This window comes from Mustela lutreola, chromosome 4, assembly GCF_030435805.1.
Source record: "Mustela lutreola isolate mMusLut2 chromosome 4, mMusLut2.pri, whole genome shotgun sequence".
Taxonomy (NCBI): domain Eukaryota; kingdom Metazoa; phylum Chordata; class Mammalia; order Carnivora; family Mustelidae; genus Mustela; species Mustela lutreola.
In genome coordinates this window covers 50,493,681-50,511,198 of record NC_081293.1, presented here as the reverse complement: position 1 = coordinate 50,511,198, position 17,518 = coordinate 50,493,681, and the positions used below count along the sequence as shown (strand labels likewise).

Here is a 17,518-nt window from a genome sequence, read left to right as displayed (position 1 = left end):
AATTAATTTGTTTGGACAGTTTTAACACTTGGAACACTTATATTTCCATACTTTATAAAAGCAAACATGCTGTTTCTCTAGCTATAAATTTATCTTATGATATCATAACAGCTGGAAACTTGTAGCCTGGTAGGATTTTGTTTCATATTTAAACAGCTTGAGAAATATGTTGGAAACAAGGTATATTTTTCCCTATCTCTGTGTGTGTTTCCCTATCTCCTCTTGATTTTGGGCTATCCTAGGAGTGTTGGCACTATCACTTGGAGGGTATCAGGGTTCCAGGATTTCTACTAGCAAGGCATTGTTAATTTCTGCTCCCTTGCAAACATCCTTCCTATAAATGCTGAGAACATGCTATAAATGCTAAGGAACTTCTTCCACGGGTGTTAGAGAATCTTTCCAAGGGGAAAGAAAGCTAATAGCAAAAGCATCTTTTGTTGGCAAAAGGGCTTCTGAAGTCTTTAAATCTTCGTTCATAAGTAATTGACTAAGATCTAACAGCCTTGAAGGAAAAGAAGCTGACGGTATCACTTTTTAGTCATAGTATTAGCCTTATGATTTATGGTGTAAAATTAGCCACTGCATCCTCTCATTACGGGTGTTGAGTGATTTCTCCAGGCCAGCAAGAGAGACTAGTATGGAAGTGAGAGCTGGGTTTGTGTGTCTCATTGAACCCTACTGTTTCCTCCCAAAGATACATGGTGAATGCTTTTGGGGAAGGGAATGTTATTTTTCTTTCATTTTCTCAACCCTCTAAAAGAAAAGACCAAACATAAATAAATAACTTGAAGGAGCTTGAATGTTGAGAGGAAATGTTAACCCACAGATGACCCAAAGTAGCAGCATAGAATATAGTTTCAGATGGAGTCAGTAAGTGATTCCAACCTCCTAATTGTCCCACAACCCTCTCCTCCCCCTAACCCCCCACAATCTCTCTGCAAATCCAAGGCCAAAGACTTCTGATGGTTTTTCCATTGAATAGTATCTGGTGTAGAGATTATATTCATTTCCCAATTTGGACAAGTTTCCCCTAATAAATTCAAAACTCCCTAATAGATTTCAGGGGTACTAGGAAAACTAATGATTTCAAGTTGATACTCCCTGTTCATATGCTGACAGTGAAATTTTACAAGTGGAACTTCATCCCTTTAGTTCAAGGCTTTGGTTGCTGGTAAAAACAAAAAGCAAAACATAACTCTCCTTGAGAGAACAGATTAACCTACGATCAGTTATTTAGGTCTGGGTGAGAAAAAAAAACTGATTATTTTCTGAATACTGTTAAGAAGAGAGTAAGCAACATATTAACCAAGTGTCTTGGAGGGTAAGTTTACATGTGTAAGGGGAGATGATAGGGAAAGGACACAGATGCAAAAAAAGCCTAGAACTGGGAGCTTTATGCCATAGAGAAACATTTCTGTTGACTTTAGAGTTTGCTTGAGCCCCACCAGAACTTAATTCTCTCCTCTCTCCTCATCCATGTTCTCTCTTCGATGGCGGTAGCATTAGAAGCATAGACATCAGAGACCCTGCAGGAGTTCAAGTCCCAGTTCTTTCCACTTCCCACTTCTGGCACTTTGGAAGGATACTTAACTTCCTGTGGCTCAGTTTTCTTATTTTTAAAAAGGGGTAATAATAGTACCTTCCTTTAGGTAAGCAGTTATAAATGGAACATTCTTAAAATAGAGCAAAGTGTTACATAGAGCAAAGTGTTATAAATGTCATCTTCTACTGTTATCATACCCAGTTAATGACTGGTGATAGTTGAGAGTTATTTGTTGGTCAAAAAAGAATTCCCTGAAGTGTATGTGTGGGGGGGGAGTCTTCATCATCATTTCTAGAACACTTGGAGAAAATGGAAGTTGCTTGACTCAAGGAAAATGACATTTAGTCATTGGCTAAATATTCCCCTTAACCTTCCTCTGCTACCTGCCCCTCTTGGGTCCTTTCCCTTGTGTGGATAGAATCCAAACTTGTCTCAAAGGTTTTTCTCTGAACCATAAGTATTTTGTTAATTTAATTATTGTGTGAATTGACATTATATTTAACCCTTGCCAAAGAATAAACTTTATTTTGGGGGGGGGGGTGTCCTTGTGGCGATGATCATGATGATGATAAAAGATAATAGATCCTAAATCTATCAGATATGTTAGGAACTATTTCCAGCGTATAATTTTCTTTTGTAAAACTTGAGTCGAGGCTGATTGTTTTCAAACATCCTCCCCATTCCTCTCTACTTTAAGTCCAGTAGGTGTAAGAATATGGCAGAGCTATCTACATTGCAGTGGGAGTGGGTCCGGGGCCCTGCTTACATGCTCTCCCTTTACCTGTTCTGTCTCTACACAGACTTCCCCTGAGCTCTAGGGCCACTGATGACAAAAAGAAAACAAAGGGTGCAAAAGAGATCATTCTAACAGGATGCAAATCCACATGCCCTCCCTTCCACCTTCCCGGTCCCCCTCGCTTTTCCCAGAACTACATTGGCGCTAGAAGGGAGCTACGAAATGACCTGCCCTGTGGTTTTCACACTGTGCTATGTGGAACTGGGCTAACCCTTCAAAGAGATGTGTCAGTGGCTGAAGAAGGTCATGCAGGTGGCCCAGTAGGGTTGGGCCACCAAGCCTGGGCCTGGCATCATCCATTTCAATTCCACTTTCCTTTATTTTATATACTGGGATCTAATGGAAAAGATTGTTTAATTAAAATTTGTACTGCTACCATAACAACAACAAAAGGTTTTAAGATCAGTGGGCTAGTCAGTCTTGTTCATTGTATAGATAAGGGTGAGGGTAGACCTGTCCTTGGCCTATGGTTACTGCTGGTCAGTCACAGGCTGTGTCCTTAACATTGCTCTTTGGAATCCTAGCCCTTTCCAGTGATAGGGGCTTTGAGGGGCTGAAGGCTCTCACCTGGACCCTCCCCTCTCTGTGCCTTAGACTGTCTCCTGAATGATGGTAGCACAAACACATGGCTGTTCTGGCAGTTCAGCGTCTATGTCCACCCCCACGGTGGCTGCTCTGACTGTCGTCACGGAGGGCAAGGAAGAAGGAACAGGAAGATGAATGAGGTGCTAGGGGAATAGAAGTGGGAGGCAAGGGGCAGAAGTTGAGCCACATTAACTCACAAGTGCAGGTGAAGAACCCACATAATTTTGCCCTTGGCCTTCAGGGCCTTGGCCATCAAAGGAAGATTGAGATCTCCCAACTCAGTGGAGCTCTGTTGTGAGTGAGCTGACCATTCTGTCAGTGGGCCTGGATTCCCGCTAACAGGCATCAGTGTTGATGGGCACCCCTGCCTGGAGCTGCCAGCCTAGCAGCTTAGAACCCTTGTTCTTTATTTCCATCCTCTCTCCCTGTTTTCTGTCACTGTGTCATGTCAAATCATTGTCAGGTGGCAGACACTGCACCCCCCAAGTACAAAGGTATCAGGTTTCAGGACACAGGCTGAAATGAATATAATAATGGGAGCCAGAACTAGGCACAGACCACTTATCAGGCAAGGAAACAGCTAATAAGTGTTGTTAGAGGTTTCCATGGGGGAGGCCCTGGGGTACATTTCCTGGACAGGCAGGTGTAGCACAGCCTGTCCCGGGGTCCAGTTACAGACAGGCTGGTGCGATTAGTATTGATGCCTGTCACTTTGTGGCTGCCGAGCTGTTGATTCTGTGAAAGACCAAAGGCTCTGGTTATCTGGTAATCCACACTACTCTCAACAACAGCGCTGGGGAAATTGGGGAAACAGAAATAGCCTTTCCCAAGGAGTGACCAAGGCTGTGGATCATGTTGCTGGCTTGTGTTTTCCTCTGGCTCGACCCTGAGATTGCTCCAGCCTATTGTTCACCTCCACTGCCAGGCAGCCATTCTCCTTTGTTGTGGAATCAAATTCTCCCTCCCTTAGAGTGAGGACTCCATGTCCTGGGCCAAACACAGATATAACTAGCCCTTCTTGTGGGACAGTATAGGAAATAGAGTGCTTTTGTGTATTGAGGCAGAAACTCAATTCTTTACCTGTGAAAAATTTCCAAGTCCAAAATGCATGGTTGATGCACAAGGCTCTTCTTAATCCCACTTTACCTCACCTGTGCTAAAGATGTTTCAAGTCCCTTTAAAAACATAAAAATTAAAATCCTAAAGGATTAGTAACAGAAGAATAAAAAACATAATTGATTTCCTTACATAATTTGTTTTCTTGGTGACGTTTGCCTTCTGAGCTCCTTTTCTCTTTCCTCATTCCAGAAATTTAATATCTTATTTCTCCAAAGCATCAGTGTCCTGATTATAATGAACTTTGAACAGACAGGTCCCTCTTGCTCTCTGAAAAAAAGACGGAACTCCTGGGCTTTGTTACAATTCTAATCTCACTCTCTACCCATCTAGCCTTCTCTTGGCTCCATTTCCTTCTCCTCTGTCTTTCTCTTCCCCATACCTCCCCCAACAAAAACTGGAAAAAGAAGTGGCATGATTGCTTTTTTCTATTTTATTTAAGGTACAAACAGGAATTGCATGTGCACAGAATATTTCAGGAGGTACGTATCATCGCTTTGTCAACCCATCAGTCCATCCATCCATCCATCCATTCAATAACCTCTAGTGGACAATCCTCATCAGTCAGACTCTGGCTAGATGTTGAGGAAACAACATTGAATAAGACGAATTTTCATCTTCAAAAAGCTTTCCAGTAGAAGAAAGAGACAACTATCCTGGGTACGAGAATGCACTGTGTGTGTGTGTGTGTGTGCACACACACACGTGTGCACATGTGCACACGTACACAAAGGCATGCCCAGGCCTGTACGGGCACACACACACGCGCGCACAGATGGAAACACACTGCTACCTAACTTGAAGTATCTGCTTGACTTTGGTATTTCATTTGTTTGTGAATTAATTAGCAAATCTTTATTGCCTGCTAATAGCTAGGCATTGTGTTAATATTGGGTTTATAAAGAAAAATAAGATAGAGACACTTTTTTTCTTAATCTTTTCATGGAAAGCAGTCTGGAATGGGCCCACCCAGGTTTTCTGCCTATGGACTGCCCCACTCTGGTCCTCCATTTAATTTTATGCATTAATTAAGAATAGCTTATGCCATACATTTGTTCCCAGTTCTCAAGGAAAGGAAGGTATCATCAAATAGTCACTTACAAAGGAGTTTAGAGATGAGCTGGTTTGAGGCCCTCTTTGTACAAGTGAGAACATGGAGGTTCTGGTGGAGGTGAAATGATTTCTCTGGGTCACGTGGGAAGACAGTGGAAGAATTACAACTTGGCCTTTGGGTTTTTTGCAAATTTTTTCCAAGTATGGTGTCCCAGTCACCCAATATCCTAACTGTGTCTCTTTTTTGAGGTCTGCACAAGTTCACTCAGGCCACTAGAGGATGACTCAGCCACCTGAGGCCATTGTGTGACACTTCTCAGAGCAAAAGGCACAGACCACCTGCAGGGAAAGGGCTAAAAGGCAACCCAAGACTCTGAGCCAGAAGCAGTTCATGTAGGTCAAGCACTTCACCTTCCTGCTCTTCAGAAAGGCTCAAACAAGAAAAAATTCAGAGACTGAATGCCTGGGTCAGCAGGTGATTACATTTTCAGCATCACACTTCCTTCTTTTGGGAGGTTCTGCAACATCACCCCGGCTTATGTTGTCTTTGGTGAATATTCCTCACACAAATTATCAGAGCTCTGTCTTCCCAGAGGGGTTGGCCCGTGGGTCATCAGTTCACCCAGCCACCCCAGTTCTCAGAAGCTGATTGTCCAAAAACAAAATTTAGGAATGAAGACTTCTCTCATAGGTCCTTCTTATGCTCATCTTTCTGGCAAAGACAGTGGAGGGGGGGAACGACTGAACTGATCACAAAAACAAAGATTATACTCCAGAGGCCTTGTTAGGCCTTGAGAGAAAGTGGGTAGACTAAGCAAATGCTTTACTTATTGGGATGTTGCTCATTTTCCCAGCTTTTACTTTAATCCCATCTGTGGCCTCAGAAATAAGAGCAGCCAATCCTAGATCTTAGTTATACCACAACGTCCTAACAATTCTGTGTGCCGAGAAGCGCTTATATGGGCCGAGCCCCTACCTCTGTGGTTTCACTACCTGATAGTCCTCAATGTTCTCTTTGTACAAGCAAGTGAGCTGATGGGTGCAGTGCTAGAAGGAATAAAATGGAGGCTAGTTTCCATTTCCTGCAGCTGCTCCAGGATGCAGAAGGAGAAGACTAATGAATACTTGGTGGAAATAATACTTGGTGGAAAAAGAAGCATGTGGGGGGTGGTTTCCATTGCCGTTGGGCTGTGTGAAACCCCTCCATGTGGTCCCTCCAGCAACTCGGATCACTTGGAGTTTGGCCAAGTGCAGGAAGTGCCCACTGCAGGGCTGACACCTAACCCTGCTACTTCACCTTCTCACTGTGTCCCAGGGGCACCCTCGAGCACAGAGGTGGGGGTAGCATTGTGCTTCCATCTTGACTTCTTGCAGTGTCAGCTGCTGAGTGCCAGTGACAAGATGCCGACTCATGAGCGGGCACCTTGGGGCCCTGCAGAGTCTGTGTCCACAGAAGGGAAATCTACGTCCTGTGCTTCTCGCGCCCAGGCAGGCACTCACAGTTTCCAGGAATAAACAGGGACATGTCTAAATCTGTCTTGGATATTTACTCACTTTATCTTTGGCCATGGAATGTTGACAAATATTCAATATGGTTGAGTGACCTTCTGTAGGTCAGAGCAGGCTCCATTCTGATTGAGTTTAGGAAACTCATAAATCTGGCCAAGCCTTCGATTTGTCAGGCGAACAGTGCTTTGTTAGCAGACACTAACAGCCAGAACTGGAGCCCATGAGGGCCCCTGTATTCTTTCTCTCTGCATTCCTGAGCTGCCAGGTCCCCCAGCCCCAGGAACCCGCTCCTCAAACTGGTGTTCATTGGTTTGTGAACACATTTTCTCCTTTTTGTGGACAGAGCTTTTGGGTCAAGCCCTGTGGGACGCAGACCCGAAGGTGTTTTAATTCTAGCCACAGGCTCATTACCTTGAACTTTCGCAATCTAAATAAATAAACATACAAACCAGGACAAGTGAGAACAGCTGAAAGTGCTAGAAGGAATCTGTTTCAAATGTTGGACCGAGGGACGGGTCCAGGCTCTGCCGGTTGCATTCTTTTGCTTTAACAGCTCAGGCGACCCGATAACCAAGTATCCTTGTGCAGCTGTTTTTCTGTAAGTTGTAGAATTTTAGAGCAACAAAGGGAATTGGAGATTATCTTCACAGATGCGGAAGCTGATGTCCCAAGAAATTAAGTGATTTTTCCAAGGTTAAAGAGATACTGGTTGCCAGAGCAGAGATAAAAGGAAAGCTTCTCCTGACAACTTGGTTTTTGTTTTCTCTTTTTGGTGGGCTTCACAACCCCCCACCCCCACCCCGCCACCCTACCCTCTACCCCCGAAGAATATGTTTATTGCAGACCTGCTGTGCTCAGAGTTCAGGGGCGGTTTCTCTGGGTTCAAGGGTGTGAGTAGATCATGATCCATGAACTCAAGCGATGTACACCTGGTGAGAGAGACAGATGTGCCAACAGGTAACTGTAAAACCAGACAAAGAAGATGAGACGATAACACACAGAATCTGGTGACTTCAGCACCAAGCCTCTGTGTGACAGAAAGTGTGCGCATAGAGGAGGCGCACACGTTTCAAGAAGGAGCCTTAGGGAAAGCAGAGTGGGTGCATTGCCTCCTTTCCTTACCGCCTTTAGGATGCTTGTTGGATTGAATTTCTGATAGGCCACACCTCTGGACTGAGTCCCCCTTCTCCCACCAAAGTCAAGAAAGAGGATTATTGTTGATGCTTCCTGTAGAACAACCCTCCCTAAGGGCTTTACCTGCTTACTTTCTTTTATCCTCACAACAACCAAGAGGCAGGTTCTATCACTAATTAACACACGAGGAGACTGAAGATCAGGAAAGTTAAGTGATTCCTCCAAAGTCACCCAACTTGTCCGAGGCAGTGATCTCTTCACTTTTTGTTAGTGCAAAACAATGATGTCCTTGGGATCATCTCTTTCCAAAGACATGATCAAAATGCAAAAATCGCAGTGTGATCACAGCTCCCAGGCAGGCCTGGAGCTCCTCTGTGCTGCCTTCATGTCAGAATCAAGAATTTTCTTTCTTGGGCAAGAACGGATCCGTAGTGGGGCAGGGTCAGGGTAGGGCTTTCAAAGCAGTGCCACATCAAATGGGGCCCCAGAAGGCTTAGAGGACCTTCGTCAGAGGCTCTTTGGGCATTTTATGGTTGGTTGAGCTTTATGACCCAAAAGAATCCATTATATGTTTTATTTATTGCGGACCTGAAATGCCAAGTTTTTCTTCAAACTTACAATGCTTACTGCATGACAGAATTATTTTTCATTTTTCTTTTTCTTTCAGAGCCTTGGAATCCTGTTAGGAAATTTCTAGTACAAGCATTTGGGGGAGATACCAGTACTCAGGTTGGGCATCTGGGAGAGATAGACAAGCTCTTATTACAGCATGGAGGATGGGGAGATTACCTGGCCAAGTATCATTTCAGGTTGTGGCAGAAAGAGATTAGCTCCAATTTATCGCCGCTCACATTTTCCTCTTTTCCCCCCATTTTCTGAGTGTCATGGAAATGATATTTGTGAATCCCAGGGGCCTCTCACAGTGGTGTCAGTTTAGAGATCTTCCCAGATACATCTAAATGTGGACATAAAATGTAATGGGAAGAAATTGAAAAAATATCTGTTTCTTGATTCTTTATTACTGTGGAGTTAAGAAAGCTATTTCTCATGCTGTTTCACAAATTTGAATCCAAATGTATATGTTAATTTGTATTCCGATGGCTTTTGGATGATTCAAACATAGAGATTTTTTTTATAAAGTTTGTCAATTTTCTGGCAATTTTATAGATATATATTCAGACAATGTATATGTACACACTTGCCTTATGTACATATACTTATTGTCAAAATTGAGCCTAACCAACTATGATGGAGAGTTAAAGTCAATGCATATAAAATGAATACTTTGTATTTGAACTCAGTTTTTTAACAATATAAATATGAGTGAAATTAATTTTTGGCTGCTTACTCCATTAATATTTTGCCCAAATTAAATTTGAGTATGACAAAGACAAACACACAAATTTTTCTCCTGGACTAATACACTCTCTGTGACAGAAAAGCACACAGGTAGATTTCAGGCTCTAGAAGAAATGACTGCAAGCCCCAAAGAGAACGTTTTTAATTTCATGGAAAATTTTGTGAGGCAGGAATGCTTAAAGAGAGCTATGTGTGATATTTAAATGTGTGACATTAGCTTATTTCCTAATATTGCTAGTAATTTTACTAATTAGTTCCCATTACCTAGATTTGCCTGAGCTGTGGTTGACTGGGTTTGGGGTGCTTCATTGTTAATGCATAAGCTTTTCTTCCAATTCAGAAACACTGTTCTTCCTTTGCACTGCTCAATTCTTAACAAAGAGAAGGTCCAGCTGAAAAATGTGTCCCAAGCCAATTTAAAAGAAAGACACTGTCTCTAAAGGTTACCAGGAATTCTATGAATTCCCTAATCTCATTCAAGTGGGTGTAAACGTTGGGGCTAACCCCAGAGCAGCCTCTGGATTAGACTCTTCTCGCCTGGGAGACAGGAGGGTTAGAAAGGCTCATCGGTCTTCACTCTGAACACAGACTTTCAAAGTGTCATGGCCTACCTTCCACACACCTGAGAGGTGCTTGCCACAATGACAGTAGCGGTGCCACCCCCTGAGGTTGGTGCAGGGGTGTGGGTGGAGGGGGGTCTTTTGGAGCTCTCTCCTGGTACAGGTTTTCCCCTCTCTTGGAACCTAGAGCATTCCTATGAAAGCTTTCATAAACAAAGATAAAATTGGGAGCTTATGAGCTATAGTCCTTAAGTTCAAGTAATTGACTCTCTAAATAGTTAATTAAAGATATAAATGGCTAAAGAATCCAGCATACTTTATGAGCCAATGATACCAAGTTGTAGTAGACAAATGCTTATGCATACTGCAGAGGGAGAGGGGGCAGCACAATCCAGGAAGGCCTCCTGGAAGAGTTGGAACTTGGGAAAAGCTCACTGGCCATGTAAAATTAGATGATGTTACCTAATATTGAATGAGAAGAATCCTATCATCTGTGGACAAATTGACTAAGCAGCAATGCATAACTCTTCAAATGCTGAAAAAATCATCTTCTGTGCTCATGGCTCGGGATGATAACAAATTGAAGATGTTTCCTCTTGCCCCAAATGGCCTCCATTTCCCCACTACGCCATCTAAACACAAAATACTGTCAGCAGTCTTGTAGTTTTGCTGAGGTTAGGAGAACTGTCTTTAAGTGGCTTTGTTACCGATCTTAGACAGGGCAGTTAACTTCATTTAGTCTTATTTCCTTCATTTATACAATGGGAGGACTGGACTGGATGATTTCAGATCCTTTTCAGTGCGAACACTCCATCTGACTCAGTTAACTACTTCTCATTATTATATGACTGGAAATAGGCCAGGTCAAATGATGTCCCTTCAAGCATTACCATCAGATACAGCCGCATGCTGTAAAGATGGATATTATACTGTTCAACTTATCATCGTTAGTTCCCTAGCCTTAGAATGGAATGCACCGTAGTTCATATCTGTCATAGTTAGTATTTGGAAGTCTCAAAGCCTGTGAGATTATTCACATATTTATTCCTGTGTACCGCATATGCCATCCAACGTATCCCCTTCATCATGTGTCTATGACAATATATTGAACAGAAAATCTCTATCAGCTGACTCTGACAGAAGTGTATTATTTACAGTGGTGTCAAAATGTGCTGCTTATAATTGACTGGGCTCATAATAAGCCAACCTAAGAATCTTTTCTTCTCATATTCCTTCTCACTGGTAAATCCTCGACTTGTGCTTCTTCCATCAACAACTTCTTCATTATTTACAGAGGAGGGAACATCCCCCAGATGGTGCATGAGTTATGTTATAGGGTGACTTTTCATCTTGGGATGGTCTCTCTCTCTCTTTCTTTTTCTCTTTCTCTAACTTAGGGTTTTGCTTAAGGCAATTAAGGGTAAGGGAAATCAAGTCAACTGGAATCTATTTCTCAACAGAATATACTGCTCAGTTTCTCCCAACTTTGGGAGACCGTGTGGAATAACCATTAATAGTTACATCGTCAGCTTCAGTTTTTTGTCCTCATTCTATCCCTTACTGAGATCACAATCTGAACTAAAACCAAGAGTGGGATGCTTAACTGACTGAGCCACCCAAACACCCTGACAAGTATTTCTTTTTTAATTCAATTGCTTTTCACAAACACGTGGTCCATTGACATTTGAAAATAGCACTCCAAAATTTTTCCAGATGTTCATGGCAGCAATAGAATGGCTGGCAGATGGGACATAGCTGCCATGACCGTGAAAATACTGCCTCCGTGAGCATGGTGCCACACAAACTTCACCTGTGCGTTACCCCCTCCCCCAACCTCCACCTTTATTAAGGCGTTTTCTTTTCAGAGAGGTTTAAGGTTTACACCGAACTTGAAGGTATGGAGATTCCCCATATATCCACTGCCCTCAAACCTGAGTAGCCTGCCCCATTATCAACATCTCCCACCAGAATGCTACATTTATTACAACAGATGAGTGTATCAACACACCATGTCTGGTATGGCTAGTTTGGCATACAGATGCTAAACCTGTCAGGCATACATTTGTTCAGTTTATGGATCTTCCTATTGTGCATTCTCTTACAGTGCACAATAGAATGCTACAAGCATTCAAAATGCTTATGGCTCAAGCTGGATAGTGAGTAGCTTTCCACTGATGGTCCATGGTCCGCCCCCAACTCCTGCATCACATCTGTGGGTGATGCTTAGGACTCTGAATGAGAGCTTGGCTCCTGTCTAGAATTCTCAGTTTTATTTCAGTACTCTGCTGACCAGATGATACTAGTTAGCTTTTGGGGATTCTGGAACAGCAAACACACAGGACCATGGTATTTGTAATAGCTAGTATTATATTGAGAAAAACTAAGGAAACTTAACAGAAGAAACCTTTTCAATATCACTTTGCTAGCTGTCAGTACAGTGTAGCATAGAGTTTAAAGTGTTCTATCCACATTTATGTTTCGACCACAGCTTTGCTTCCTCCAGACATGGCAGATGGAATTTTTCATATACTTCTCACTTTCAGATATCTAGATTTTAACTTGCCATGGGTCGTAAGGTGATATTTTGGCATTTTACAGACTGTCTTTGTTGGATGCCAGAGTACTTGAAATCTTTTGGAATAGACAAGGAATTTTTGCTGTGAAAGCTTGAAATTAAAATCAGCCAATTCAATCTTATTCCTTTTTGGTTCATTCTTTTTTTCCTCTTGGTTTTTATTTCATTAAACATCTTTCTTGGGGTGCCTGGGTGGTTCAATCCCTTGAATGTCCGACTCTTGATCTCAACTTAGGTCTTGATCTCAAGGTCATGAGTTCAAGCCATGCACTGGGCTCCATGCTGGCCTACTTCAAACAAACAAACAAACAAACAAACAAATATTTCTAATTACATTCTGGTTGCTAATTATCTATAAAGCACATGAAAATAACAGGCTTCACTTAAGTCTGACTTTGAGGAAAACAGCATGAATCCTCTTTCTGATTAAGAAAAATCCCTGTCTGTGATTGCCCCTGTTGGATGTCTTAAAACTCAGGGAAGGGAGAAATCCCATGGAGGGTGGGCTGATGGACAATCCATGTCTTCTACTTGGAGGAAATAAAGCCCAGATGGAAGGCTGAGCAGATGAGTCCCAGCACCTTCTATTGGTATCAAACCTGAGGACAGAATGGAGAGTGACTCCTCAGGACTCTTTGTTCCATGAAAGCAAAGCTCTTTTCAAGTGTTCTCTGAACTGTGTTTGCTTTTGCCTTTCATCCTGGCAAAGTGCTGGCTTAATAGAATAGGGAGTTGAGGGGTGAGCCTTTTCTCTGATAGAGACCTCCTTCATACAATCTTAACCTCATAGAAAGTCCCTACTGTTTCAGAAGACGGTAACTTTCGTCTCTTTATTTCAAGGCCCCTCCTCAGCTCAACCCAGCAAATGAGTACAAAGTACTTGCTCAGAACAAAGCTGAAAGAGGAGACAGTACTTGACAGGAATTGCAAAAGCTAATGAAAGTGAGAAGGGAAAGCTGGCCTTGGGCCCTGGTCTGAGTTCAGTGTGGGTGTGGAGAGGCGACTGTTCTCGAGAAACAAGAAAAGTTGACACTGGATGCAAACTTCATTTTTTTTAAAGGGCAGCACAAAGTAATTTTCTGAGTAGCTCGCTCAAAGGTATGTAGCTCGGCATGTTTAGAAGACCTTTCTATTTCATCTGGTACTTTCTATTCCTTGGGGTCCATTCTTTAGCCCAAGGAATCCGTAAACTGAAGTATGGGTGTGTTTACTATTCTAGCCAACCATGGGTTCAGGATGCTCTCAACTCAGAACTCACTTCATCACTTATTGATGGAGAATGGGAGACTCAAATTTTGGGTTCCAAGGTGGTACAATAATATTAGCCACAGGCTAAATGCTATTTAACAAGCTGAGATCAGGAGGAAGGAGAAAGGAAAAAAATAATTTGATGAGTATGTCCATTTATGTGTGTATATATATAAAAATATATTAATGTATTTATAATATGCTATATGTGTGTATATCTTTTTTTTAATATAATTTTTTATTTTTTATAAACATATATTTTTATCCCCAGGGGTATGTGTGTATATCTTTATCTCTCTCTATATCCCCACCCTGTGTGTGTAGGGTGTACCTACTAAAAGCCAAAGTACAGTGCAAAGCTCTGTGGGAAGAATTTTGTGGAATAAGGCAGAAGTCCTCTTCTCAAGGAGGATAGAGAGGGATGTGGTGATAAACCCCTTAACTATTCCAGAAATGCCTTTCTCTTTGATTTTGTAGGTGAACTAAGGTAACTTATCCCTGGATTTTGTGATCAATAAAGAACCAAAATCAGGTATCACAACATTTGCCCTGGTCAGTTTTTCTCCTGAAAGGCAATGATAGTATTTCCAGTAGTATTGCCTGTTTTTAGGAAGGGTTTCTGCTGGTACCTACCCAGCACGGTACCTCTTTGCTTCAGCGTCTTGGCAAGAGCAGGTTCTGACTCTGAAGCACTAACATTCTTCAAGGCTCTGACACTCCTCTGCTTGCTTCTGACCCTGCAGACGCAGGTCATCACGGATGTTTATGTGTCTGTTTCCAAACTCAGGACACATGTACAGCCGTAAATCCTTCATTTGCCAAAGTTAATCACAGCCATGTTATAGCTTGTATCATTCCAACTGCCCATAGGGAAAGCCTTGAAAATATAGATGGGATTTGTTCTCCCGGAAATAAGCTCAACAAACCAGATTGGTGAGACTACACAGAGGAAGAAGTCAGAGTCAGGGTCCCTCCTTGGATAATATCTTCTTCCAGTCCTGTCAAGGACCAAACTGAAGACATGCTTCCATTCCCAAGGAGAGACTATGGACAACTTGGAGCTGAGGGAAGCAAGGGAAGGTTTTGTTTGCTCTTATATTAAACACTTTAAAAAATAAAGTACAGATGAAAATCTAATGAATGTTACTCATATTCCCACCATGAATATGAAAACGTATTAACATTTTATCCTGTTCACTTCAGATAATTTTTATTAAAAATATTATTTAAATAATATTATTAAGAAATAAAATATTTGGGAAAAAAGGAAGACTCTCCCATTTCCCTTGCTGGTTCCATTCCCCCCATGAGGTTCCCCAAAAGGAAACACTGTCATGCTTTGGTGTGTACATAGTATACTTTTTTCTTTTTTACTGCATACACACACACACACACATCCACAGATAGTATGAAACATTGTTTTAGTATCTTTAAAAATTATTTCTGTATCTTTTGACAACCTGTTTTTATTTGATCAACACTGTTTTTGAGAACTATGCATGTTGATGTGTAAACAGAGTTCATTCATTTTGACTCGTGGGCAGTCTTCCCTGATACCAATATAATATGCTTTACTGATGCATTCTTGTCCACCATTTCCAAATTTTGCTGTTGTGACAAAGCTATAATGCACACTCATATATGTCCATCCTGTGGCAGAAATGTGTAAGGTTTCATTTTTATGTGTTTTGACTTCTGTTTTTTGAAGCTATATACCGAAAATTGGTATTTTTAGAACTATCTCATTATTTATTTCCAAATGGCTTTCCAAAGTGCCTGCAGTCATTGCCAACCCAAAGTGTTTTGAGAGTTCTTGTTTCTCTGCTGTCCTTTGCAACACTCAGTGTATCCAGGCTTTTTCTTTTTCTTTTCTTTTTTTCTTTTTTTTTTGTGCTAATATCTTATTTTCATTCTTAACTATTTCTGTGTTCTTGATTTCTTAATGATTCATGTTAGATTTTTATATGTTTCATTATTCCTTTAAAGGATTGTCTTTTGTTGATTTATTTTTTATCTTTTTCTCGTTGTTAATTTTGCCTCTTCTTTCCTTTTGCTTTCTGTGGATTTACTCAGTTATTTTCTGATTTGCATTAATTTATTTATTTTCATTATTTTAAGCTTAAAATCAATTTGCTTTTGTCTACCTCTTTCTCTTTAAGTATTGCCTTAACTAGATCCCAAAAGTTTTGCAGCAAACCTTTGACATTTGTAAGTCAAATGTCTAGATATTTTTTAGTTCACATGGCAATTTCCTCTCTGCCCATTAATCATTTAGGAGTTTGCTTTTTTCTTTGTCTGTAAATCATGTCTTTCCTGTCTTTTATTGTTGGTTTCTAATTTATTGGCATGTAGTCACAAATACGATCTGTTTGATATTCTATGAACATTTGGGAGGGTTCATTTGAACCCTCACACCTGGCACATTTGTGTAACTCTATAAAGTATGCTAAGAACAAACGTGCATTTTTTGTTTTCTTCAACTCCCAAACTTGCTTCTTGCATGGTCTTCCTCTTCTTGGAAAATGATGGCACTCATTTTTCTGTCTCTTGGGTCAAAAACTTCAGAGTCATCTCTAACTCCTTATTTTTTCTCCCAGCAATGTGCAATTTATCTATATGTCCAGTTGGCTTTGCTTTTCAAATATAGCTTGGATCTGACTATCGGAACCACTTTGACAACAACACCATAACTGTGGTCTATGTGTTGCAGTTGGAACTGCTTCCACTCAGGTAAACACTTCTTGTCATTACTTGCCAGCAATGAGAATGGTCCTTTAAATATGTAAATCAAATCATGTTGTTCCTCTGCTCTAAAGCTGCCAAAGTCTTTCCATTTCTTTAAGAGTAAAATCCACAGTCTCTGCCATGGCCTTTACCTTGCCATAAACCTCATGATCTACTTTCCTGTTACTCTCTGATCCTATTTTAGGCTAGTCTTTTCCTCCCTTTCTCTGGATCACTTGATGTTGCCTCAGGACCTTTGCACATCTGCCACAGACTCATCTGCCTGACATTTACATGTGTTGCTATGCTACTTCACGCAGGTCTCTACACAAAGGTCTTCCTGACTATCCTGTTTCAGATAGCACCCCAAAATATCCTCATTCCCCCACCACTTTTTCCTTTTTATGTGATTTTCTCTCCCCATCTTCCTCTGCCCCTCTCCCTTACTCACCCTTTCAAATAAATAATAAAATCTTAAAAAAAAAAAAAAAAAGGAATGAAATCTTGTCATCTGTGACAATACAGATGGACCTAGAGGGTGTTATGTGCATTTTTTTTTTTTAGGAGTTAAATCATCCTCTAATTGTTGATTTTGTTGGATATCTTCTCAATCCTGTTTTTCCTTACTGTTTTTGAGTTTTAGCTTTCTGTTTGTCTAGAGTAGAAGTTATATTTTAAAATTTTTTTAAATTTTTAAATCTAGGGGTGCCTGGGTGACTCAGTCAGTTAAGCGTTTGCCTTCAGTGCAGGACATGATCCCAGGGTTCTGGCATCCAGTCCCACGTAGGGCTCCTTGCTCAGGAGGGAGCCTGCTTCTCCCTCTCTCTCTGGCTGGTGCTCCCCCTACTTGTGTTCTCTCTGTGTATCAAACAAACAAATAAATAAAATGTTAAAAAAATCTTTAAATATCGATCAGAGTTTTCTGATTTGCACTCGCTACCATGTGGCTCTCTGAGAATCTCAAACCAGAAACAGGTTTTATGTTAGTGGGCTGGGATTCCTGTCCCATCATGATTGGTATTACGGATATTGCATATCCAGTACTTAATATCTTATCACAAATCTGCTCTGTGGGACTGGCTTTGCTCCTTCCTATTTCATACATACACGGTTTGATGCAATCCACAGCCCGACCTTTCTCAGTAGTTTTCCCCTACAGGTTGGGAGACCCTACCAGACGCCAGTTTTATGCTTTGAGTCTGGCTTGTGATTCTAATTCAGCATTTAGTTCTTGATAAACTTCTTACTGCCTTTGTCTATATTTATACTTAGAATTCTAACAATACCATAGTTACAGCTTTTACTGCTTGCTGTTT

General features: G+C 41.3%; 1 protein-coding gene across 3 annotated transcripts in view; it reads left to right on the top strand.

Annotated features, from left to right (window-relative positions):
* Window positions 1-17,518, top strand: part of LRMDA (leucine rich melanocyte differentiation associated) — a 1,047,313-nt gene that overhangs the window by 935,431 nt on the left and 94,364 nt on the right. The window contains exon 8 of one of the 3 annotated variants that reach the window (XM_059169814.1): window positions 4,483-4,522. The exons of the other annotated variants lie outside the window; for them this stretch is intronic. Within the exon in view, the coding sequence (XP_059025797.1) occupies window positions 4,483-4,522 (40 nt within the window). The remainder of the gene's footprint in view (window positions 1-4,482; window positions 4,523-17,518) is intronic. 3 annotated transcript variants of the gene reach the window in all.